General features: G+C 43.9%; 1 protein-coding gene across 6 annotated transcripts in view; it reads right to left on the bottom strand.

The window, feature by feature from the left end:
* The window catches only part of LOC140165866 (sister chromatid cohesion protein DCC1-like), a 29,247-nt gene that overhangs the window by 2,161 nt on the left and 2,447 nt on the right, over positions 1-24,639 (bottom strand). The window contains exons 2-11 of one of the 6 annotated variants that reach the window (XM_072189202.1): positions 24,452-24,575; positions 23,833-23,873; positions 11,697-11,859; positions 9,600-9,837; positions 6,614-6,752; positions 5,624-5,673; positions 5,258-5,337; positions 3,249-3,326; positions 1,986-2,071; positions 561-623 (exon numbers count right to left, since the gene is read on the bottom strand). In XM_072189202.1, coding sequence (XP_072045303.1) covers positions 561-623; positions 1,986-2,071; positions 3,249-3,326; positions 5,258-5,337; positions 5,624-5,673; positions 6,614-6,752; positions 9,600-9,837; positions 11,697-11,859; positions 23,833-23,873; positions 24,452-24,575 — 1,062 coding nt within the window. Of the gene's footprint in view, positions 1-560; positions 624-1,985; positions 2,072-3,248; positions 3,327-5,257; positions 5,338-5,623; positions 5,674-6,613; positions 6,753-9,599; positions 9,838-11,696; positions 11,860-19,891; positions 19,963-19,989; positions 20,062-20,645; positions 20,717-21,487; positions 21,559-23,832; positions 23,874-24,410; positions 24,576-24,639 lie in introns of those variants that run through there. The other 5 variants (XM_072189201.1, XM_072189204.1, XM_072189206.1 and 2 more) reach the window with 5 other exon arrangements.

The raw sequence follows: 24,639 nt of genomic DNA, 5'->3' as shown, positions 1-24,639 counted from the left end.
CATAACCCAATGGTGTTTCTGGCCTTGGTATGTCTGCCTTTTGTACACATGTGGCACAGTTGACCATACCTTGCATTGGGATTGTGTGCAAATATCTGGTGTTTTCATCCTTTTATTTAACATTCAAAACATTGCGACTTATGAATAAAATTAATGCAGTGGGACAATATGAATGTTTTTTATAATAAAAAACCAAATCTACTTTTTTAAGTCTCGACTATTGGCTTGTTGGCTGCAATTTTAAAATTACCATTTGTGTGTGTGGTAATGGGGACTTTGCCTTTAAAATGATATTGATCAAATTTCCCAATCATAATGCATTGTGGGAATGTATTTAAGCCTCCTCTGATTGGTTCCCACCAGTTTTCATTGATAATGGACAAGTCTGACCAGGAAAGTCCTCGTCTGACGTATCAAAATTCAACATTAGATCCAAATAATTTATAGATTAATTGTACATGTACATGTATAATAAACTATACAATGAACAATCTGTTGGGCACCAATAATTTTGATACGGCATGGGTTGAATACATGTATGTATAAAATAGAAAACTTACTGAATATACGGCTCAATGTCATCCTTTGTCCATTTTTCTCTTGTCCTAAATAATGTATCAAATCTACAAATATAATTGAATACAATTTACAAATGGTATATTATTACAATTTAGCAACACAATCATACTACTAGTGATATGATGGTTAAGATTATATGATTGATACATGAGAAATTGATATTTACAATAACATTTTATCACAAAAAATGCATGAGAGGTAACTATAAAATGTTTGTATTTTCAAACCTGTCTTAATTAATACCAATTCTAGAAATAACATTCTTATATGTAGAAAAGAAGTTACAGTAAATGACATGTCAGATTTGAGTAAAGGTTAAACACACTGTTATATCCAAGTCTTGTAATTTATTAATTTAACAAAGAATATTATTGGCAACCGACTTCTAAATCTTGACTATTTCAAATAGATGCAATTTTTTCCATAATGCAAGACCAAGATCTCATTTTACTCCAATGAAAACAAAAACAGCTTCATTTGAGCCTCATCAATATGATTTCATCTGCCCACTCAAAAAGTTTGCTCAGAAATTGCTTGTTTCTTCTTATGAAACGTCACAAAAATGTGATCCTTTATTAGGGGTAAAACCAAAAGATCAATGAAGTCCTATGAACAAACCTTGTTTCAGAGGAATGGTAAGGATATCATTGATGTTTTGGTTTGTTTTGTTCCCTGTGATTTTATCTCTATACATGGCAAGGAAAGTAGACAGCCTAAGCTGAATTTATAGACAAATCCAACGAGCCAATAATGGACATTATTATGTTTTGATGAGTCCAAGTGTGTGAAAATATTGGATCCAAAACATAATAATGATAAAATTGGATGCTTTACGCCCAATATTTATTGGTCTCACTATGAGTTTTAAAATATTGGACTCAACTACGTCTTGTCCAATATTTTAAAACTCATAGCTCGACCAATAAATATGGGCTCAATCGATCCAATTTTATATCAGAATTCAGTTGGTCATTACCTGGTCCTGTCTGCACCAAACTGGTGTTGTTACCGCCCAATTGGGTGGATTAAAGCTGCTTAAAAAATCAATGTTATATTGTATTGTGTTGTAAACTTTTATCATTCTTTTGTCTACGCGTAACACAGGTGATGGACTGCAGTTTATAATCCCCGCCAAGGCTGTGTCATTTCACATTTCAGGTGGGATAAACCTAAAGGGGGACCCAGCTATGGCTGCCATTGTGGTGTAGGAATGTGTGAAATTGTATTCGTCTATACTCCTTCGCTGAGCGATAAGCAATTGGTATTTTACCAATGAGGTGACACGCTTTTCCCAACACAACAAAATGGGAGCTACCACACTGGCTAGCAACCAACCGCTCATCGATCAGTGATGGAGTATAAATTCAGCTTAAAGGTAATCAAAAGGGAAAAAAAAAGTTGCTCACCTGTCTTTCTCATCTTCAGGCAATGCTGACACAGGGAAGTACCATATAACCTCAGGACGAGACGTCTTATCAATCAATGCCATACCCTGCAAGAGGAAAAAACAGTGCATTTTTAGGAAAGGTACTTTACTCTAGGCTATAAAACTTCAAACTATACTGTGGTTCGCTTCAAACTCGGTAGTGACGTAGGTACATATTTCGCTGTGCGTACTATCGAACCCACCTGTGTAAAGGGTAGTTTTCGTGCACAATTGCGGCACAACCGTGAAAAAGCATCAATGTCACTACCGAACTTCAGGTGAACCATAGACAAAAGAGGTTGGACTATAGTCCATCTCATCTCAAGTTGAGAGTAATGCCATGTTGGATTTTGCAGTGGCAGCTTTAAAATACCCACGCTAACCTAATCCTGAGGGGTGTATACACACATATTGGATTGCCACACATGGGTCTGGAGACCAAAATATTGTTCCTCCAACACTTTTTGGCAAAAGTGCAAAATCAAACTTCAAGTATAATTTGCATCTTGAATCAGACAAAGTGTTACCTCTGTAGCTAAATATGTGTTATCACCATGGTAACACCACCAAACATTTACAGGCATAGGGTAAACAAATACACATTTTAAATCAAGTTTGTTGTGTGTATGGGATTAGGTTAGCCAGCAAGATTTAAATCTGCAGCTGCAAAATCCAAGACACTTTCGAATAAACTCAACCGGTACAGTCACAGAGGTCTACAGAGCGCGTACCACCAGTCAAAGTCTCCGCCTCATCCGATAATGAGGGCCGATTGTTCCATGAAATGCGACAGGCGAGACTGCTAGGCAATTACCGCGTATTTTCACGGTCTATCGCGTGTCGCGAAAAGCACGCAACGCTCTATCGGCGTATACAAGGCACGCAGCGCTGGCGTGATTGTTAGACACGCACGATCGAACAATCGGCCCTCATGAATATGCGAGGACTGGTAGCATACAATACACGGGGACTTTGACTGGTGGTACTTTCTCTGTTTATCTCTTTCCTCTATGGGTACAGTATAACAACTAAAATGGCAGACATGATGGATGGTTCTAAATGACATAGGGACAGGTCTCTAGTTCGATTCCACAACCATTCACATATGTAACAAACCCAAACATGTTTATAAGGAGGCTAGCTAAGTGGTCCTTCCAGCTGCAGTTTGCATTCCACAAATATTATCTTCTTGCATTATGAGTTTTTTTTTATTTTGTTTAATAAACCCAACTATCTTGCTTACCTGAAGCTGATGTAAGCCTGTTGTCATGGTCTCAGGAACACTCATCTGCCATGATTGTAAGAACTCTGAAAAATTGAACTAGATCAAAATAGAAAATTGGATAAGAAATTAATATATGAATGAAATAATGTAAAAAAATGCAATGTGTATGATGAGCATGAAGCTCATTTATTAGTTGGGTGTATCACATAGTGATGGATGCAAACATCAGGGTGTGTCACATATAGCTAAAATAATAGTTTCTCGATCATGAGAGCTCAATAGGCACGCAATGACAATTGCATTGGCGTACAATGCTTACCACACATGCTTTGGGTAGCGCTGCATTTCCTGTGTGTGCACAATCGATCGCGCTATCGTGTCATTCCACTAAACTTGCGACATTATGCAGTGCACGCAGTACATTCATACTCTCATGTTCGAGAAACTATTATTTTAGCTATAGTGATGGATGGCAATCGCAAATTTATCACGAATTCATGCACTCTTAAGATAGCGAGAAATAATCAGAGCAAATGTTAGAATGCGAAACATGCATTAAATGTGTATTATTGCAGGGGCGCGCACTCCGCACAGTGATGCCGGACTAGTTCATTTTCCTTGTGGGTTGGTGCATTTACATTAGGTTGTATTTTCCAACATTTTTAGTGACAATTTTGTTATAAAAATAGCAAAAATCATGCGATTTGTTCATATGTATGAAATAGGTTAATAAATGCGTATCACTTGTTGATCAAGAAATTGTACAAAATAATGCACTTGTACTGAGTTGTTGACGTGTCTAATGCCCTCCCCCTACGAGGCTTGCATGTGATTTAGACGCATCAACATCTCAGTACATGTGCATTATTTTGTACAATTTCACTCCCAACAAGTGATGCGCATTTATTAACCTGGAAGTATCACATAGTGATGGATGCGTACATCAGAGTGGGTCACATAGTGACAAATAACAATCGCAATTAATGATCAAGAAATGAACATCAGGAAAATGTTGAGTAGATGAATTGTATTGGGCATAGATTATACTCTCGCGTCTCGCCATCAATGTTCAGCAATTCATTTTAAAATTATAACATGAAGTTATTACCAAAATATTCAAGTGTTGTAAAATCATACATCTGACATATGTAATAGATTGCCAAAGTTATCTGTCACTATGTGAAATGAAAACAATTTTTCATAAAATCTCATCCATCACTATGAATTTTATCAGATTTGTCATATCTGTCACTATGTGACCCAACGATATTCAGTGCACCAATCTGCATTTTCCAAAAGGGGGCTTTACTTTTCTTGTGTCATAGGGAGACACTTATTTTTCTATTATTTTTGGCATTTAGGTAACTTTTTGTGTTGTTGAATCATAATAAACACAGCCAAATTAAAAAGTCTCCACTAGTTCCATCCCCATTTGATCAGAGTCTGATGAGTTTATGGCAAAATAATTTATATAATAGTTTTCTATACACCTTCCTTCGAAGGTTGATACCAAATTTGATATCAAAAGTTTGATCATTGTGAGCACAGGAGCCGTTGTTTAGAAATTCATGCAATTAAAAAATGACAGATTACGAATTGTCCACGCAAAAGACAATGCATGGTATCAGCTTATTATGTGGCCTGAAGCAACCCGTACAGGAATCATTGTACACTTGCCTGCGCACAATTGAAAGAGCAGGGTTTTTGATTTGCATTTTGACATGCATGGGTAAACCTTTAACCTGCCGGCCTATTCAGGCGACGTAATTCTTGGCACTCACGCTAGCTCCGCTACGTGATACAATTCCCTATGTCATTTTAAAAATTGCACGAATTTCCAAACAACGGTTCCTATGCTCACAATGATTAAACTGTTGATATCAAATTTGGTATCAACCTTCAAAGGAAAGTGTATAGAATATTATCATATGATAATTATATTTTGCCATAAACTCATCAGACTCTGATTAAATGGGGATGGAACTAGTGGAGACTTTTTAATTTGGCTGTGTTTACTAGAAGCATACCTTGTCTGCTGGTCTGAGAAGTAGCTCAGCAAATGACCTACACACTTTGTCCTCATCCAAGGCATAGTAAATTACATCATCTGGTGAGGAGAAACAATACAAGAAAATGGGAATCTTGTTACATTGGATGGGAAATTTTCTCTCAAGCCTTAATGCTCTGCATGCTGGCCATAGGCTTCAACATAAAAAGTCTGTTTTGAGATATTTTCTCAAAATATCAACAACTATCTTAAGAACCACTGAACAAATGCTAGGCTTGTTTGTACTCATTTTAATGCATTTTTTAATTTTAAAAACAATTTGAATTTTTAAAAATCTTTTTAAACTTGTTAACACATATATTTTACAGACCCAAGGACACATTACCTTTTTCAAATTTTTCTCCATGGCAATTGAGACAATGTTCCAAGATGATTCTGTGTAGAAATGACAGACATTGTGATTAATAATTATTGTATTCGTTCCAATAAGCGCCCATGCCCCACCCAGTGTATTTTCAATTTGCTAAAGGGTACATGTACCATATATACTACCATTAATGTTGAAGTGACAGATAGATGTCGATACAGTGAAATAGCTGGAGGACTACAAGTCCTCTGTTAATTTGCAATACATTTTCTGCATCAGAAAAGCTACCAGAACATCTCGGGACCCTTTTATAACGTATGTGAATTCATCTCTAATAAACACCCCTTACGTAAAAATTAGGTAATCCAGGTAAAAAATAAGCACCCACCCAAAATGACTTTGTTTAAAAGCGCCCTGGGCGCGTATTGGCATGAATACGGTAATTAGTAATGATATTGAACACACACACTATTGAAATGAAACATAGCAAAACAACAAACAAACAAACCAAAAAAAAAAACCAACAACAAAAAATGTATCCCTGTTTTTTTATAGATAATTGAAAGTAGTGTGTTTTTGACATTTGGTGCTATAATCAGTAATCAGTCTGGCTGGTAAATTGATCATAGTTATTAAAAGACCGGCTACACCATTTAGCAGCCAAACATTTGGGTAAATCACATTGACCAGAAATTACCAGCCTAACAAGTTGGTTATTTAATAATAATATTAGACCTGCCACTGTGTGTGTGTGTGGGGGGGGTGTTTGGGGTGATGACTGTCATGAGTAAATCAATTACCACATATCAGTCAATCAATCAATCAACCAATCAATTAGTCATCTATTTATCAAATTTGGCTGATTTAGAAGACCATTAAGATGGAAAGCAACACATCAATCACATGACTGACTAACTGATTAAATGAATGAATGCCAAATGAATGAATGAATCAATTAATCAATGAATCAATCAATCAACATATCAATCAATCAATAAACCCACTTACCTTGGTTCCAGACTTTGCAATACTTCTAGTGTTTCATTCAGTGGTATTTCTTTATAATTCCATGAGTTTTCTTCTACTAAGTTGACTATATGTGACAGTACTTGGTTTTCATAATTGTATTCCAGCACCCTCCAATAACCTGCATGATAAGATCAAGGTCACATTATTAATACAGGGTGTCCCAGAATGATTTATATTGGGAAAGATGGAATTTTTTAGGTATGAACGGCATTTCTGTTGATAATATTGTTTTGCATTAAGGGATCTAAAATGAGCGTTTATTGCGTTTCGACAGTATTTTTTGTGGGACATGAGAGCACCTTAGACCTATCGAATTGCATTCTGAATACGAAGCATGTCTTTCTGATATCAAATAATTTTCATTTTTTGAAAATCACAATATAATACAAATTTTATGACAAATTATAAAAATTTGATATTTTTCAAAATTTTGATATATAACAGTCCTCGAAGTAAACTATATAAATCTAACGATATATTCTTAAAGTGTATGTAGCAGGAGGAAAAGCCGACGGTCAATTGAAAATTTTGACCTTTCATATTGAAGATATGGATTTTTTCCCAAAAAGACCTAATTTTTTTTGGTGTTTTGGGAAAAAAATCCATATCTTCAATAATGAAAGGTCAAAATTTTCAATTGATCGTCGGGCTTTTCATCCCACCTACATACACTTTAAGTATAAATCATCAGATTTATAAAGTTTACTTCAAGTACTGTTAAATATCAAAAATATCAATTTTAATGATTTGCCATAAAATGTGTATTAAATTGCGAATTTCAAAAATCAAAATTATTTGATATCAGAATGACATTCTTCAGTATTCAGAATGCAATCGATATGTCTGATGTGCTCTAATGTCCCAAAATAAATACTGTCCAAACATTCATACCCCAGCCCTTAAGTTCTACATATATTTAGCTTTCTCAGATTTTTTAGATTTTAAAATTTGGATGTTTCTATTAGAAGTTAGAGAGGATTGCATAAAAATGGTTAATTCCAAGTTTTGACAAAGCAATTTTGAAAATCTGTAAAATTACTAACCGTTCAGCACAAAGTTATTTGGAAAATGTTATGCAGTATATTTGTTATGTCCTGTTCTTACTTCTACTAAATAGTCGATATCTATCGTTTATTTATGATGTTACAAAGCAATCCTTGACTAAAAGATTTGCTACGCTTGAGTGACCTTAAACTATTCTTTCTTTGGCGGCAGTTTTGAAGCCAATTATTGCGGTGTGTGAGTTTCGTCATTTGAAATGCCGGCAGAGATGCATTTTTCAGAAAAGTATAGAGAAGGTTCGTCCTTAGTGTCACAGCATGCATTTATGTCCACAGTATATGTGCAAACCCACGGCTATGTGACGCAAAGATGAAAATTTACTGCGGAGGATCCTAGAGGAAGTTATATCCCTCTGTAATAATGACATTTTTGGGTAAAAATTGGGGTAAAAATCACATAAAAAGTATGTTTTTCAACCTAAATATCTGATGTCATATTGAAATGTTTCACTTAATCCCGCATCAAGAATTATTTAGCATTGTAAAATTTTAACATCTGTGCCAAATTTCCTATATAAGAATGTAGGATTTCTCCAATATATTGCACATTTGCAGTGCAGCTGGACGATGGTGATGAAGGATCCATGTGTTATGATGCCTTTGCACTGTAAATTACACACATGCAGTTTTTGTCCATTTTCAGTAACAGCAATGTCACATGAAAACGAATCCAAGCTATTTCCATGAAAGTCACAGAATAAGTAAAAGACATGTGTGGCATTGTATTGCACTTATTAAGATTAGATACACTGTTGACTATATATTTTTGATATTTTGTTCAAACACGGTATAAATCATTCTGGGACACCTTGTATGAATTAATTGCACATTTTAACTAGCCTGTCTATGATTGCATTTACTGAGTCAGTGGTGTAGATTTCTTGACATGGGGTGGGGTTATGGGATTGGAAACATTTCTTGAAGTCTATTTCAAAATGGCCAAATGAGGTTAATTTGGTCAGAAACCCATATACAGTACAGCAGGCATCATCATGTGGGGGGGGGGGGTGATTGTATGGACCATCCCCACCCCCATCAAAATATTATTGGGGGGTGGTTTGTATAAGTGACTATAGGGTGCAGTTATCAACATTTTTTGTGGTGTAAAGCCGATATGCTATTGTCACTGCCTGCACTTGCCGAATAGTGGAGGGCACTTGACTGGTTATGATGGAGAGTTTATAGTATTCAGTTATTTGTTCGTATTCAAAAATCACAAATACTAGTATATACTGGCGAAGTTATGTAATAATCGGATTAACTATCATAGCAACAGGTGAAAACAATTTTTGAATATACCACGCTGCACTGGGTACGTTCACGCGGTACCTCTGCATTGAACCACATCATGCTGATCACTTGCACCTGTAAGATTAGTATCTTTGAAAAGACCGGTATTGTATAACGCATAATGTGATCTCTGAACTTAATATTTGAACTTTATTGATGTATTGCTTTGTCGACAACTTGCCAACGTCAGATCTTGAGATTTGATGATTGTCGACAATGAAAATTCTACTTGACAACAAACCTACTAGAAACACCGCCGGCAATTTCAGCAAATTTCCAAGATGGCCGTCTTCATATCAAGCATGTAGCGATAAAGTGTACAATTTACACCGGAAAACAAGGCAAAATACTGTCAAAAGTATGACCCCTGAAGGCAAATAACATGAAAAATTGGCGAAATAGTAGGTAAAAGATAAGATTTGGCATTGCATTTTGTTGAAAATACATTGGAAATGGCCAATATTTTGAGTGAAAATGAGCTTGCCTGGCGAAGTTTTACTGGGCCATTGCCTTAGCACTATGTCGCCATGGACGAAGTTCTGTCGATATGTTGACATAATTCACTTTGTCAACAGGATTCCGACAGAGGACCTGTCGACACCGGCCTTACTTACTATTGATACAACAGGCTTTTATTTTCTTCAACTCTGCCATTATCTCCTCCTCACTAGCCTGTATTCTAGACTTGAGATCCGCCAGAGTATACAGCTTAGGTTCATCTTCATCGTCTTCGTCATGGTCGGCCTCGTACATGGCTCCTTTATATGCACGGTCATCAAGTAAGATGTGTAGCTTCTGAAGTTTCGGTCTCATCCTACGTAACTCGTAGTAGGAATGGACATAGCCTACAACCTGTGGAAAAACAGATGCATGGTGGAAAAAAAATTGTACTTTTTTATTCAATGTTGAGTATTTGAGGTTTTCCTGTCAGTCCGAAACACTGTCAATCCGAACCCCTGTCAGTCCGAAAACCTGTTAGGGTTAGGGCAAGGGTTAGGGTAAACCCTAATGGGATTTCGGATTGACAGGGTTTAGATTGACGGCGTTTCGGACTGACAGGGTGTCCCTGAATATTTGATGCAACAACTATCAATTTATCATGTTTAACACCTGTAATTGATTTACCCCCTCCTGAAGTTAGCCCACTCTTTTACGAGGGACATAGGGGCTTATTTTATTCTAATTATCTCAAAGAATCAATTTCAACTCTCAAATCTTCCTTTGCTCTCACGATCACGAAAAACCTCATATGACTCTACTATTAGGCAGAAAAAGAATTGGGCTATTCCATTTAAAATCCACACTACCCCTGTGGAAGATTTTGGAAATATCTTCTACAGGGGGAGTATGTTTTTCATATGTAATTGGTCAGAGTAAATCATTTTGAAACCCATACTCCCTCTGTATTATGGCTTTTCCTATATCTTCCACAACTGGAGTGAGTATTTCAAATGGAAGTTACCCAATTGTCTATTCTATTTAAAATGCATACTACCTCTATGGAAGACTTTAGATACATTTTCCACAGGGGTAGTGTGGCTTTGAAATGGAATAGCCCATTGCTTGCTTGTCCTTTTACTCTTTGTGGAGGACGGGGTGAATCAGGGTTGTCATACTTGGCAGTGGGGTTTGACCCCCACCCTTTTTATTTTACCCCCACCCTTTTTATTGAGGCACCCTTTATATTGAAAATTCCTGACCCCCACGCTTTATACTGAGGCACCCTTTACACTGAAAATTCCTGACCCCCACCACTTTTTGCTTTTTCCCCTATTTGTAAACATTGATGAAGTCACAGGCAATTTGGTTCGAAGTAAATCAAGTACGCCGAATTCTGCACCTATCATCACACGATAGCCTAGTGGATCAAATGGAATTTTATCTTGCGATATGGTAATGGTTTGCTGGCAGTGGTTTGGCACTTATTCTTGGAAACTAGGATGATTTTAATCATTTTATCATTCAATGAAAATATATTGTAAGCTGGCACTCCCACCCTTTTTATTTTACTCCCACCCTTTATATCAATCCACCCTTTTTACCAACAAAGTTTAAACCCCCACCCTTTTAAGGATTTTCCAAATTTCCAAGTGGCACCCTTTAAAAAGGGTGCCCTGCCAACAGTGTTGTTGGTCAGATTTTTTAATTTCATAGGCAAAACAGATAGCTTGATAAAAAGTCTAAATACTGTGATTTGGGATATTTCTCGACTGCATCACTTCATGTTTTAAAACAGTTTTAGAGGTGTGAAGAAACTGTTGAAAAAACGTTTCGGGATGTCAAAAATTCCAGTAAAAAAAAAACTTTTCTGGAATTCCCAAAATAAGAGTCTGCATTCTTGTGTACATTGAAACTTTTCTAGATTTTCTACAATTTTCAAGATTAGGGTTGGTTGGGAAAAGACAAGCAAACCGTCACTGGGCGGGAAAAACATCTTATGTACTTTTGGCCCTTGAACATGGATAAAGCCTTGTATGTGTAGCCTTTATATTGAAGAGGTTGCTTCATCCATGTTCAAGGGCTAAAAGTACATGCAGGAAACACCTAGCACCTCATATTTACTTTTGGCCCTTGAAAATGGATAAAGCCTTGTAGGTGTAGACCTTATATTGAATGGTTTGGTTCATCTATGTTCAAGAGCAAAAAGTACATGTGAAGTTTTTCCCGCCCAGCGACAAAACAATTTTTGCTGCCTAAAATTCATTGTTTACCTGTCTATCATACAGTGATTGGTCTGCATCTTTCATGTCTGCTACCGTCTGACATTCTGGTAGGAGTAATAATGTATTTGACGTCTGTTGTTTCTTCATATCAAAGGTCCTATCATTTGTACACAATATGGCATTCTCCTGCTTGTCTCCACGAACTATCAGACTGAAAAAAAAAGCAATAACAATAGTCCCAAACAAAAATGTTTGGTAGACTCATAACCGGTGCGATCTTACCTTTCCGATGTTGATTAAGATACTTCTTGCATCGATCCCGAGATGCGGAAAAACCAATAGTCATTTTGTCCCACATAAATGAATAAATAACAAAACCCCCGATCCCCGAGTGGACTCACCCATTCGGTGACGTCACACTACGATAATCACCCTTATCCGACTTGGGCAGCCCCTACTCGCCAAACTTGTAGGGGCGGCGGGGTCGGGATAATCAACATCGGAAAGGTAAGATCGCACGGTTATGAGTCTACCAAACATTTTTGTTTGGGACTAGACTCAGTACACCGGTCGATCTTACCGCTTCCGATGTTGATTAAGATACTTCTTGCATCAACATCTGAAAGATCGATCTAGCAAGTAACCGACGGATGGAGGTACAAGATTGGCCAGCATCTGATAAGGATCGGGAGAGTGGGTAGCATGGTAATCGCGAGGTCAAACTATTTCCCCCCCTCACGGCCGGGAAACAGAAAGACTACGTGAACAGACAAAAACCCCTGAACTGAAAGTTCAGTGGTTAAGAATAGAAACACTGGTTCTTACCATGTTGGAATTCTGATTGTCCGCAAAACACCTGATACCCAACCACCATATTATCTCCGCAGAATGGCCCTGGAGAACTTATCGCCTGGTCGTTGGTTTACGGTTTTGTAGTAAACCCTGGAAAAGGACGACGGGTTCTTCCAAGACACAGCCTGACAAATCTCTTCTATGGGGACCCCCCTATGGTAGGCCCACGAAGATGAGATAGATCTGGTTGAGTGGGCCTTGGGGCGGCGTCTTTTGCCGCCCCGAGTCCACTAACACCTGGACCAGCCACCGTGCCAGAGTCTGTTTAGCGGCTGGACCGTGCGGTTCTCGCGTGAGTGATAAATAAGCGGTCATGAGCCCCTCTTAAGGTTTGTGTTCGCCAAGGTAGTGCTGTAGCGCCCTCACCGGGCACCACAACCTGTCTTCGGCTATTGATTTAACCCTGCCCAATACTGGGGAGGAAGAGGGCGAGTGTCGGAATGTACTTCGCTCATTTTTGCAAGGAAATCCGGGCGAAGAAACAGCGTCGCCCGTTGTTAGTAAATACGGAGGCTGACTTCGAGACTGCGTGCAACTCTGAGCAGCGCCGTCCCGCCAACGCCAGAAGAAAGGCCGCTTAAGAGTGACGTATTTAAGGGTCGCTTTTGACAGGGGCTCAAAGGGGACCCTTAATATACTCCAAGACTGTGTTGAGGTCCCATGGAGGACCACCTTCCTTTCGGGCGGGCGCTCGTTGAACATACCGTCGAGAAGAAGACTTAGGGACCCATCTGAATTGATAGTCGACCCGTCTTCGAATCCTCGATGAATCGAGAGAATGGCTGACTTATAGTTGGCTATCGTTGCCTGCTGAAGTCCAGACCTGAACTTTTCTGTCAGAAAATCTGCCACTAGAGGCACAGAGGCTCTAGTGGGAGATGTATTTCTCTCATCGCACCATGCGTAGTAGGGAGCCAAACGCTGACTATACGTACGGAGGGTAGACTCTCGTCTACCCCCGGCGATGAGAGAAGCAGCTTCTGATGAAAAGCCTCCCTCCGCCGCACGTTCCCTGATAAGGGCCATGCAGCTAACTGCAGGTGCTCTAGTGGTAGACTTGGTACCTCTCCCGGGCATCCGGAGTAGATTTGGTAACTGGGGTACTCGCGGCTGTGCCGCTAGTAGATCCACCATCGGTCGAAACCACAGGTGTTTCGCCAGAACGGTGCTATCAGAATGACGTTGCAATCCTCCTCCCGATCTTGGTCACCACCCTTGCGAGTAGCGAGATCGGGGAAAGCGTAAGCAGTCATTCCTCCCCAGTCTACGGACAGAGCGTCCACGGCGAATGCCTGTGGGTCTGCGACCCTCGAGCAGTACACCGGCAGCTGATGATTGCGATGAGATGCGAACAAATCTATCGAGGGGTGGTACATCACCTCGAAGATCGCGTCTGGGCGACCTGCGGAGCAAGGGACCATTCTGTAGGTCCCGACACCTTTCCTCGTGACAGATCGTCCGCGAGGATGTTGGTGACTCCGCTATGTGCATCGCTCTCAACGTAATCTGCCTGGCCTTGCACCACCCTATCAGGCGTAGTGCGTGCAGGCACAACCGTGTGGTGACCTTGTGCCCCTTGTCTGTTGAGGTAGGCCACCACGGTTGTGTTGTCCGTTGGACAACGATATGAGATCCACGATCACCTTCTCGAAATGCTGGAGAGTTCTCTCCACTGCCCAAAGTTCGAGAAGGTTGATATGGAACTCCGTCTCCGTGGCCGACCATAGGCCCGAGACTGAGTCCCGTGGATGTGGCCCCCCAGCCCAGTTTTGACGCGTCCGGTCGTCACTACGTGGCCTTTGACCGCTGGTGCAGGGAACCTGACACCTTGAGTCAAATTGGGCTGATGGGTCCACCACCAGAGTTCCTCTCGCGCGATCTCCGACATCGGAACCGCGAGGGATATTGGGTGACGACTGGGCCTGTAAAAGGCTAGAAGGTGTAGTTGTATAGGCCTCATGTGAAAGCGGCAGTGCGGTGCGAGGTCTACCATACTGGCCATAAGGCCCAAAACCTTCATCCATGCCACAGCGGGTGCTCCCTCTGACTCGGCCAAGAGTCGGGCACACCTCGCCATGTTCGTCACCCTCTCGGTGAGGGCGCCGCGATCCCTCCTTGAGGTTGATCTGGGCCCCTAGGAATAGTGGTGTCTGCGTCGGGACCAAATTGGATTTCTTGACGTTGATCAGAAATCCCAGGTCCCGCACCGTACGGACTACTAACTCCACGAGACACTGTGTCTCCAGTGGGGTGCGTCCGTAAATGAACCAATCGTCCAGGTAGCAACACATGTTGACTCCCCTGCGCTTCAGGTACGCTGCCACCGCCCTGACCAGGAGTGTAAACACTCTGGGGAGGTGGACAAGCCGAATGGCAGGCATCGAAACTGGTAAGTTTGACCCTGTACCTTGAAGCGTAGAAACCTCTGATCTTGAGGTGCGATCGAACATGCAGATATGCGTCCGAGAGATCTAGCGATGCCGCCCACATACCCTTGATGGGGCAGGCTAGCACCGAAGCGAGAGTCTCCATTCTGAACCTCTTGGGCCTGATGAACTCGCTCAACGGCTTGAGGTTCAGAATGGGCCTCAGTCGCCGGTCTTCTTTGGAGCCAGAAAAAACGTGCTCCAAAAACCCTTGGTGAAAGGGGGGTAGACCGGGACAATCGCTTGCTTCGTGAGAAGCTGAGTGACCTCTGACAGTAGTGCCCGACGCTGGGGGCCGTCTGGCGGCACTACCGTGGACCTCTGAATTGTGCAGGCGCACGAGGGTGGCTGGTAAATTCCAGCCTGTAACCCCACTGACCACTGACAATACCCAGGCGCCCGGTGAGATGGCATGCCATCTCTGGGCGTAATGCACAGCGGCCGCCCACAGGGGAATCCCCTGTGGAAGTCCAAGGCCTGCCGGCATGGACTGTCGACCGCCGTGCCCTCAGGACCGATCTGGTTTGCCACCCTTAGAAGAACGGCTCTTCTTAGGGGGCTTGCCATACGGTCCAGCACTACTCTTGCGCTTCCCAGTCTTTTTGGGAGGTGCTGGAGTAGCCTCGGCTCGGTGTAGTCTGTGGTGCGCGTCCTGCTGAAGCCGGAGCTGGCGCTGAAGAACGCTTAGAAGACTTCTTCTTCTTGTGCTTCTTCTTTCGCCTTACTGCCCTTCCCTTGGTCAGGGCAGCCTCCGACTTCTTCAGAGTGCTCTCATTGGTGGCCTTCTTTGCCCGGTCCTCAACCGTAGCGCACAAGGCCTGTCCAAAGAGTAGCCCCTGTCCCACCGAGTCTGACTTCTTCATTGCATCAGCAAAGTCGGAGCCGTAAGTTGACTGGAGGGACAGACAGGCATTCTCCGGGCGGCGAGATGACATCCTATGGGCTAGGCCCATAGAACTCTCGTTGAGGTTAGCTGTTAGCACCGCTAACAGATTAACCTCGCGGAAGAGTTCCGACGTTGCCCGTGGTCGTTCGCTACCTTCCTACCGAGGTGCTCGGCAAGCGTGGTAGCGACGCTAGAGACTCTGATAAGCGGCGTGCTCGCTTATCGATGAGCTTTAGCCTCCTCCTCCACTGGGGGAGAACGACCCGTCGCGCTTTAGCCGCTAGCGGCAGGCGCTTGGCAACGCCTGGATCCATGTCAGGGACCCTGAGGTAGGTTTCAGTAGTCCTCCTGCGAAACACGCAGTGGAAGCGTGCAAGCACGCGGGCGTCGAAGCTCCAGCGAGCCTGACAGCCCTCTGAAACCTACCCTTGAGGTCCGCCGGGAATGCAAGTGCGGGCGACCCTTGTGTGGACGCGCTAGCTGGGCATCCTACTGAAAAGATGCCCTGGTCCTCCTGAACGGACTCCTCCTGAGAGAAAGCCAGGCCCAAACCTTGGGCCACACGGCTCATCACCTCAGCGGTGTCCGCAGGCAGACCATTGCTAGCGAGTTCCTCACGGGAAGCGGGGAAGGATACCTGAAGCTAGCTGCACAGTCTCAACAGACTGTGAGTCGCTACTGGTTTCATCTTCCGACTCCTTTCCCTCGCCTTCAGACTCTGACTCACTCTCTGATGAGGAAGAGGTCTGACGACGGGCATCTGAAGGTGGACAGGGAGGTGTCGCCACCGTGTGGCTAGCCAACTGAACACCAGCAGAAGAGGGAGTACTCCCGCTAGACCCCGAGATGCTAGCTATAGCACCCCGGGGTCCGCACGCTCTCGCTGCTGTCGCCCTAGCCATAGCAGTGTGCGGCCTACCCTGAGCTGTATCAGGGTTAGCCACTCGCCGCCGGGTTGGGTAACAACTGGTGGTACTGCTTGCCCAACGCTAGGCGGCACTTGCCACGGTGGAAGACCGTGGAAGAAACCACCCTGCGGCGGATACCACGGGCATACCCTGTTGGTAGCTGACCCTGAAAGGATCCGCCACCAGGGAAACCCCATGGAACGGCAGTACCAGTACCCCCTCCCCCCCCCTGTTGCCACAGAGACTGTGGTAACCAGGACGAGTACTGCGGTACCTGCGTGGTTGTAGCGTAGGTGCCCGGTAGGGCTCCGGCTGCGTACCACTGTACCCATGCCTCACAGCGTTCCCCGCTAGAGGATCAAGCCGTGTGTATGGGTACCCCGCCATACTGGCTGTCCCTTGGCTAAAAGGAGCTTGCCTAGTATCACGGGTAGCTGAGCGTGTATACCCTCGATCAGTCACCTCGCTACCTGAATAGGCAGTATCAATCAATGGAGCCATGCTCCGCTGAATAGATAGTGATCGATCATAAGAGGGTAATTGACCCATTGACTGTAATGGATCACCCACGCTCTGCTGGCTCTCGAGGACATAAGTGGGTTGTTGATCAGCCAGGCTGTTCAAACTACCTACCCTAACCTCTTGAGCCTCGCCCAAGGTCGCTGTGTGTGGCGGACCACTCACGGCAGCTATGGGCGCTGCGTGCATAGTGGCTACCACTGAAGTCAAGCCGTAGCTCGCCTCGGTAGCTGCCCCTGTTTGCACCTGGGTCGCTGTCCCGTGAGAGACTGCGAGCCCAACCCCGTATAGCCGCTAGCCAGTCCCGGAGGACAGCCGGCAGCCATTCCAAGGCCCCGGGAATCACTCGGCGGTCCCACCATGGAACGCTGCCGTGTGACAACCCCAGTTGGTTCTGCTAAGACTACACCTGAAGCGTTAGCCCCGGTATCGTCTCTGCTAAACCCATGCACGTTTTCATTCGACCCTTGCGGGGAACGAAAGGCGTGCTGCGTGCCGTGGATCAACCCAGGCAAGCCCGGGTTCCACTGGCACGCTGCGTGCTACAGACCGGCCGAGGCAAGTCCGCTGCACGCTGTATGCTAGGATTCAACCCAGGCAAGCCCGGGTACCCTTGGCATACTGTCCGTCGCCGGCTACTTCATGCGGGTGCTAGACCCGCTGTTCGCCAGCAATAGACGGGTGTCCACCTGCAAGAAGCTCGCTAGAGATCTCACTGGTAGACTGGTACTCGCCTGTTAGGGCAAGTACCGCCCTGCTGCCTGCTACTAGCTTAGACGTAAAGTCAGTGCTTTCGCTGGCTGCTAGGCCTTCTGGGCTCGCTAGCCGTCCCCGGAGGGTCCGCCTGCTTGCCCGGGACCGGAGCCCCAGAGGTTACCTTAGCGTGGCCCTTGCCTGCCTCGCTAGTACCTACCATATCAATCTTACCTGTAGGCCTCTGTTTCTTAGTCTTCGCCTTCTGTCTGTGTCAAGACCTAAACGAGCGCTACTTTCTAAATCCTCGAAGTGGATGTCCGATAAGCCTATGCAAAAGGAAGCACACTTATTTGATTTAGAGCAATCCCTGTGGGAGTAGCAGAGTGGATGCGGGTCCCACTCTGGTACAAGGGAAGGGCATGATTGACAAGGCCTAGACATCGTAGTAATGGGGGAGCGTACAGCACTACCCCCGAACACAAGCTCAAGCCCAATAAACAGACCCACACGCACAGTGGCTGACGCTGATGTAGTGGTATGATATAAAAATATATATACAAAGGGATGAAAAACTGAAAACCTTTTGGGGAAGATTTGTCAGGCTGGTCCTTCGAAACCCACCGAACTCTTAGCAGTAACTCAAGGCGTCATCAGACGCCAGCGTACTGAAAGATATAACGATAGAGCACACCATAAACATAGCGATAATCACTCACCATACATGTATACACAGTACTGTACAAACATCTATTGTAACTTACTAGTCTGTTATAGTTGTTTTACGTGAGAACAAAAATAAAATGGCGTCCTAAGGGCGGCCACTTTGAAAACGTGTGTCCCGTATATGAACGGAAACACACATACAAGCTAAGTTTTTGGATCGTTTTTGTCACTTTTCTAGCCGAAAAATGTCGTCAAAACTATCTCCCTAGCGACTATACTGGTTGGTTTTTACCTCAGTGTAACAAACAAACTGTATATCTCGCCCTTTGGTTCGTAATGATACTTAGCGTTGGTAAAGAAAAATCCACACGCCTATCTCATCTAGAAACCAAGGAGGATAAGGGTGATTATCGTAGTGACGTCACCGAATGGGTGAGTCCACTCGGGGATCGGGGTTTTGTTATTTATTCATTTATGTGGGACAAAATGACTATTGGTTTTTCCGCATCTCGGGATCGATGCAAGAAGTATCTTAATCAACATCGAAACGGTAAGATCGACCGTGTACTGAGTCTAATTAATATGCAAATTTGGAAAGAGTATGTTAAATTCCTGAAAAAGTGGGGAGCGGTTTATCATGGCGGTTTTGTCCTCACTTTCCCCCACTGAGGTCCTGGGTTCCAGCCCGGCCGTTCCCAGGCGACTTTAAGTGCACTTAGAGTCCGATCAATAGTAGCTTGCCAGTTTCCTCCTGCATCTAAAATCAGACTTTCTTCGCATAACAAGTTGATCGCTTTGTCTACAGTATTGATTGTGATAACGCCAGGGGTCGAAATACAGAATAAAACTTACATGCACAACTTGTAATTTTTCCTAAAAATTGGCTGATTTTCACAAAATTTTACATGCACAGGCAAAATTCTACATGCACTGAGTCAAAGTTCCATGCATCTGTGCATGTATGCATGTGGTATTTCGAGCACTGGATGATGCCAATAAATCCAAGTACCCAACTCAAACCTGTAGCTAGGATTGGTTTTTTGGGAGGGGCTTCCAAAAATTGGGTTTGCATTGGTGTTTATTTACTTAGTCCTACAAAGTTAAATATGTGTTATATAAGTTTTTTATAGAAAGAACTACAATTTTGGCCAATGATGCTTAGTGTAAAAGATTATCATGATTATGACCCCTATTTTTGGTGTAAAAAACTATGCCCCCAGTATATTCATAATGCGCCCTTCCGAAGAAAATTACAGCCCCTAAATCTGAAGTTCTTTGCAGCCCTATACCTACCTGCTGCCTTCCATGAGATGTTCCAGCATACCATCTTCAACCTGTAATAGGGCCATCTCATCAGGATTGAGTTCTTCCCAGCCCTATAGTATACCTACCTGCTGCCTTCCATGAGATGCTCCAGCATACTATCTTCAACCTGTAATAGGGCCATCTCATCTGGATTGAGTTCTTCCCACCCCTATAGTATACCTACCTGCTGCCTTCACCTAGGTTTCATTATCATTGAGGTATAGGACTTTTTATTTTTTCGGAGAAGAGCAGGTAGGGTAACTACTTGATTATATTTCTACATGTTCATACTACATACTCTGAAAATTTTAGAAAATTCATGACGAGTCCGCTTTTTTAAAATCACATTTTGTTCCTAAATGGGGTTATAGCGCCTCAACGGGCACTCTTCCCATAGGGCTACATGTAAAGACCAGTTGTAGACAAATGGCCCTAAAATAAAACGGACTCGTGCGAATTTCCTCAAATTTTGCATATGATGTAGATTTAACATCTGGAATGTAATGCAAGTAATGTCGTTGCTGCTCTTCTAAATTCATTTTTAAAATGTCCGCCCCAGACCAAGGAGATGCTCCAGCATACTATCTTCAACCTGTATTAGGGCCATCTCATCAGGCTTGAGTTCTTCCCACCCCTATAGTATACCTACCTGCAGCCTTCCATGAGATGCTCCAGCATACCATCTTCAACCTGTAATAGGGCCATCTCATCAGGATTGAGTTCTTCCCACCCCTATACCTACCTGCTGCCTTCCATGAGATGCTCCAGCATACCATCTTCAACCTGTAATAGGGCCATCTCATCTGGATTGAGTTCTTCCCTGCCCTATACCTACCTGCTGCCTTCCATGAGATGTTCCAGCATACCATCTTCAACCTGTAATAGGGCCATCTCATCAGGATTGAGTTCTTCCCAGCCCTATACCTACCTGCTGCCTTCCATGAGATGTTCCAGCATACCATCTTCAACCTGTAATAGGGCCATCTCATCTGGATTGAGTTCTTCCCACCCCTATAGTATACCTACCTGCTGCCTTCCATGAGATGTTCCAGCATACCATCTTCAACCTGTAATAGGGCCATCTAATCTGGATTGAGTTCTTACCAGCCCCATACCTACCTGCTGCCTTCCATGAGATGTTCCAGCATACCATCTTCAACCTGTAATAGGGCCATCTAATCTGGATTGAGTTCTTCTCAGCCCTATACCTACCTGCTGCCTTCCATGAGATGCTCCAGCATACCATCTTCAACCTGTAATAGGGCCATCTCATCTGGATTGAGTTCTTCTCAGCCCTATACCTACCTGCTGCCTTCCATGAGATGCTCCAGCATACCATCTTCAACCTGTAATAGGGCCATCTCATCTGGATTGAGTTCTTCTCAGCCCTATACCTACCTGCTGCCTTCCATGAGATGTTCCAGCATACCATCTTCAACCTGTAATAGGGCCATCTCATCGGGATTGAGTTCTTCTCAGCCCTATACCTACCTGTTGCCTTCCATGAGATGCTCCAGCATACCATCTTCAACCTGTAATAGGGCCATCTCATCAGGATTGAGTTCTTCTCAGCCCTATACCTACCTGCTGCCTTCCATAAGATGCTCCAGCATACCATCTTCAACCTGTAATAGGGCCATCTCATCAGGATTGAGTTCTTCCCACCCCTATACCCACCTGCTGCCTTCCATAAGATGCTCCAGCATACCATCTTCAACCTGTAATAGGGCCATCTCATCTGGATTGAGTTCTTCCCAGCCCCATACCTACCTGTTGCCTTCCATGAGATGCCCCAGCATACCATCTTCAACCTGTAATAGGGCCATCTCATCTGGATTGAGTTCTTCCCTGCCCTATACCTACCTGCTGCCTTCCATGAGATGCTCCAGCATACCATCTTCAACCTGTAATAGGGCCATCTAATCTGGATTGAGTTCTTCCCACCCCTATACCTACCTGCTGCCTTCCATGATATGCTCCAGCATACCATCTTCTACCTGTAATAGGACCATCTCATCAGGATTGAGTTCTTCCCACCCCTATACCTACCTGCTGCCTTCCATAAGATGCTCCAGCATACCATCTTCAACCTGTAATAGGGCCATCTCATCTGGATTGAGTTCTTCCCAGCCCTATACCTACCTGTTGCCTTCCATGAGATGCTCCAGCATACCATCTTCAACCTGTAATAGGGCCATCTCATCTGGATTGAGTTCTTCCCACCCCTATAGTATACCTACCTGCTGCCTTCCATGAGATGCTCCAGCATACTATCTTCAACCAGTAATAGGGCCATCTCATCTGGATTGAGTTCTTCCCAGCCCTATACCTACCTGTTGCCTTCCATGAGATGTTCCAGCATACCATCTTCAACCTGTAATAGGGCCATCTCATCAGGATTGAGTTCTTCCCACCCCTATACCTACCTGCTGCCTTCCATGAGATGTTCCAGCATACCATCTTCAACCTGTAATAGGGCCATCTCATCAGGATTGAGTTCTTCCCTGCCCTATACCTACCTGCTGCCTTACATGAGATGCGCCAGCATACCATCTTCAACCTGTAATAGGGCCATCTCATCGGGATTGAGTTCTTCCCACCCCTATAGTATACCTACCTGCTGCCTTCCATGAGATGCTCCAGCATACCATCTTCAACCTGTAATAGGGCCATCTCATCAGGATTGAGTTCTTCCCACCCCTATAGTATACCTACCTGCTGCCTTCCATGAGATGCTCCAGCATACCATCTTCAACCTGTAATAGGGCCATCTCATCTGGATTGAGTTCTTCTCAGCCCTATACCTACCTGCTGCCTTCCATGAGATGCTCCAGCATACCATCTTCAACCTGTAATAGGGCCATCTCATCTGGATTGAGTTCTTCCCACCCCTATAGTATACCTACCTGCTGCCTTCCATGAGATGCCCCAGCATACCATCTTCAACCTGTAATAGGGCCATCTCATCAGGATTGAGTTCTTCCCAGCCCTATACCTACCTGCTGCCTTCCATGAGATGTTCCAGCATACCATCTTCAACCTGTAATAGGGCCATCTCATCAGGATTGAGTTCTTCCCAGCCCTATACCTACCTGCTGCCTTCCATAAGATGCCCCAGTATACCATCTTCAACCTGTAATAGGGCCATCTCATCAGGATTGAGTTCTTCCCACCCCTATACCTACCTGTTGCCTTCCATGAGATGCCCCAGCATACCATCTTCAACCTGTAATAGGGCCATCTCATCAGGATTGAGTTCTTCCCACCCCTATACCTACCTGTTGCCTTCCATGAGATGCTCCAGCATACTATCTTCAACCTGTAATAGGGCCATCTCATCAGGATTGAGTTCTTACCAGCCCTATACCTACCTGCTGCCTTCCATGAGATGCTCCAGCATACCATCTTCAACCTGTAATAGGGCCATCTCATCAGGATTGAGTTCTTCCCACCCCTATACCTACCTGTTGCCTTCCATGAGATGCCCCAGCATACCATCTTCAACCTGTAATAGGGCCATCTCATCAGGATTGAGTTCTTCCCACCCCTATACCTACCTGCTGCCTTCCATAAGATGCTCCAGCATACCATCTTCAACCTGTAATAGGGCCATCTAATCTGGATTGAGTTCTTCTCAGCCCTATACCTACCTGCTGCCTTCCATGAGATGTTCCAGCATACCATCTTCAACCTGTAATAGGGCCATCTCATCTGGATTGAGTTCTTCCCAGCCCTATACCTACCTGCTGCCTTCCATAAGATGCTCCAGCATACCACCTTCAACCTGTAATAGGGCCATCTAATCTGGATTGAGTTCTTCTCAGCCCTATACCTACCTGCTGCCTTCCATGAGATGCTCCAGCATACCATCTTCAACCTGTAATAGGGCCATCTCATCTGGATTGAGTTCTTCTCAGCCCTATACCTACCTGCTGCCTTCCATGAGATGCTCCAGCATACCATCTTCAACCTGTAATAGGGCCATCTCATCAGAATTGAGTTCTTCCCACCCCTATAGTATACCTACCTGCTGCCTTCCATGAGATGCTCCAGCATACCATCTTCAACCTGTAATAGGGCCATCTCATCAGGATTGAGTTCTTCCCACCCCTATAGTATACCTACCTGCTGCCTTCCATGAGATGTTCCAGCATACCATCTTCAACCTGTAATAGGGCCATCTCATCAGGATTGAGTTCTTCCCACCCCTATAGTATACCTACCTGCTGCCTTCCATGAGATGCTCCAGCATACCATCTTCAACCTGTAATAGGGCCATCTCATCAGGATTGAGTTCTTCCCACCCCTATAGTATACCTACCTGCTGCCTTCCATGAGATGCTCCAGCATACCATCTTCAACCTGTAATAGGGCCATCTCATCAGGATTGAGTTCTTCCCACCCCTATACCTACCTGCTGCCTTCCATGAGATGCTCCAGCATACCATCTTCAACCTGTAATAGGGCCATCTCATCAGGATTGAGTTCTTCCCACCCCTATACCTACCTGCTGCCTTCCATGATATGCTCCAGCATACCATCTTCAACCTGTAATAGGGCCATCTCCTCTGGATTGAGTTCCTCAGCAAAGTATAGACATTGTGAGATGGGTGCAAGGTCAGTTGGGTCCAACTTGGCCTGAGTTGCTATAGCTTGAACATGCTCTATGGTCCTGTATAGAATATATTGTAACAAACAAGTACAAACAAGACAATTAAAATAGTGTGCCGTGTAGA

This window comes from Amphiura filiformis, chromosome 12, assembly GCF_039555335.1.
Source record: "Amphiura filiformis chromosome 12, Afil_fr2py, whole genome shotgun sequence".
Classification (NCBI taxonomy): domain Eukaryota; kingdom Metazoa; phylum Echinodermata; class Ophiuroidea; order Amphilepidida; family Amphiuridae; genus Amphiura; species Amphiura filiformis.
The sequence above is the reverse complement of the archived record's forward strand: the minus strand, read 5'-3'. Positions and strand labels throughout refer to the sequence as shown.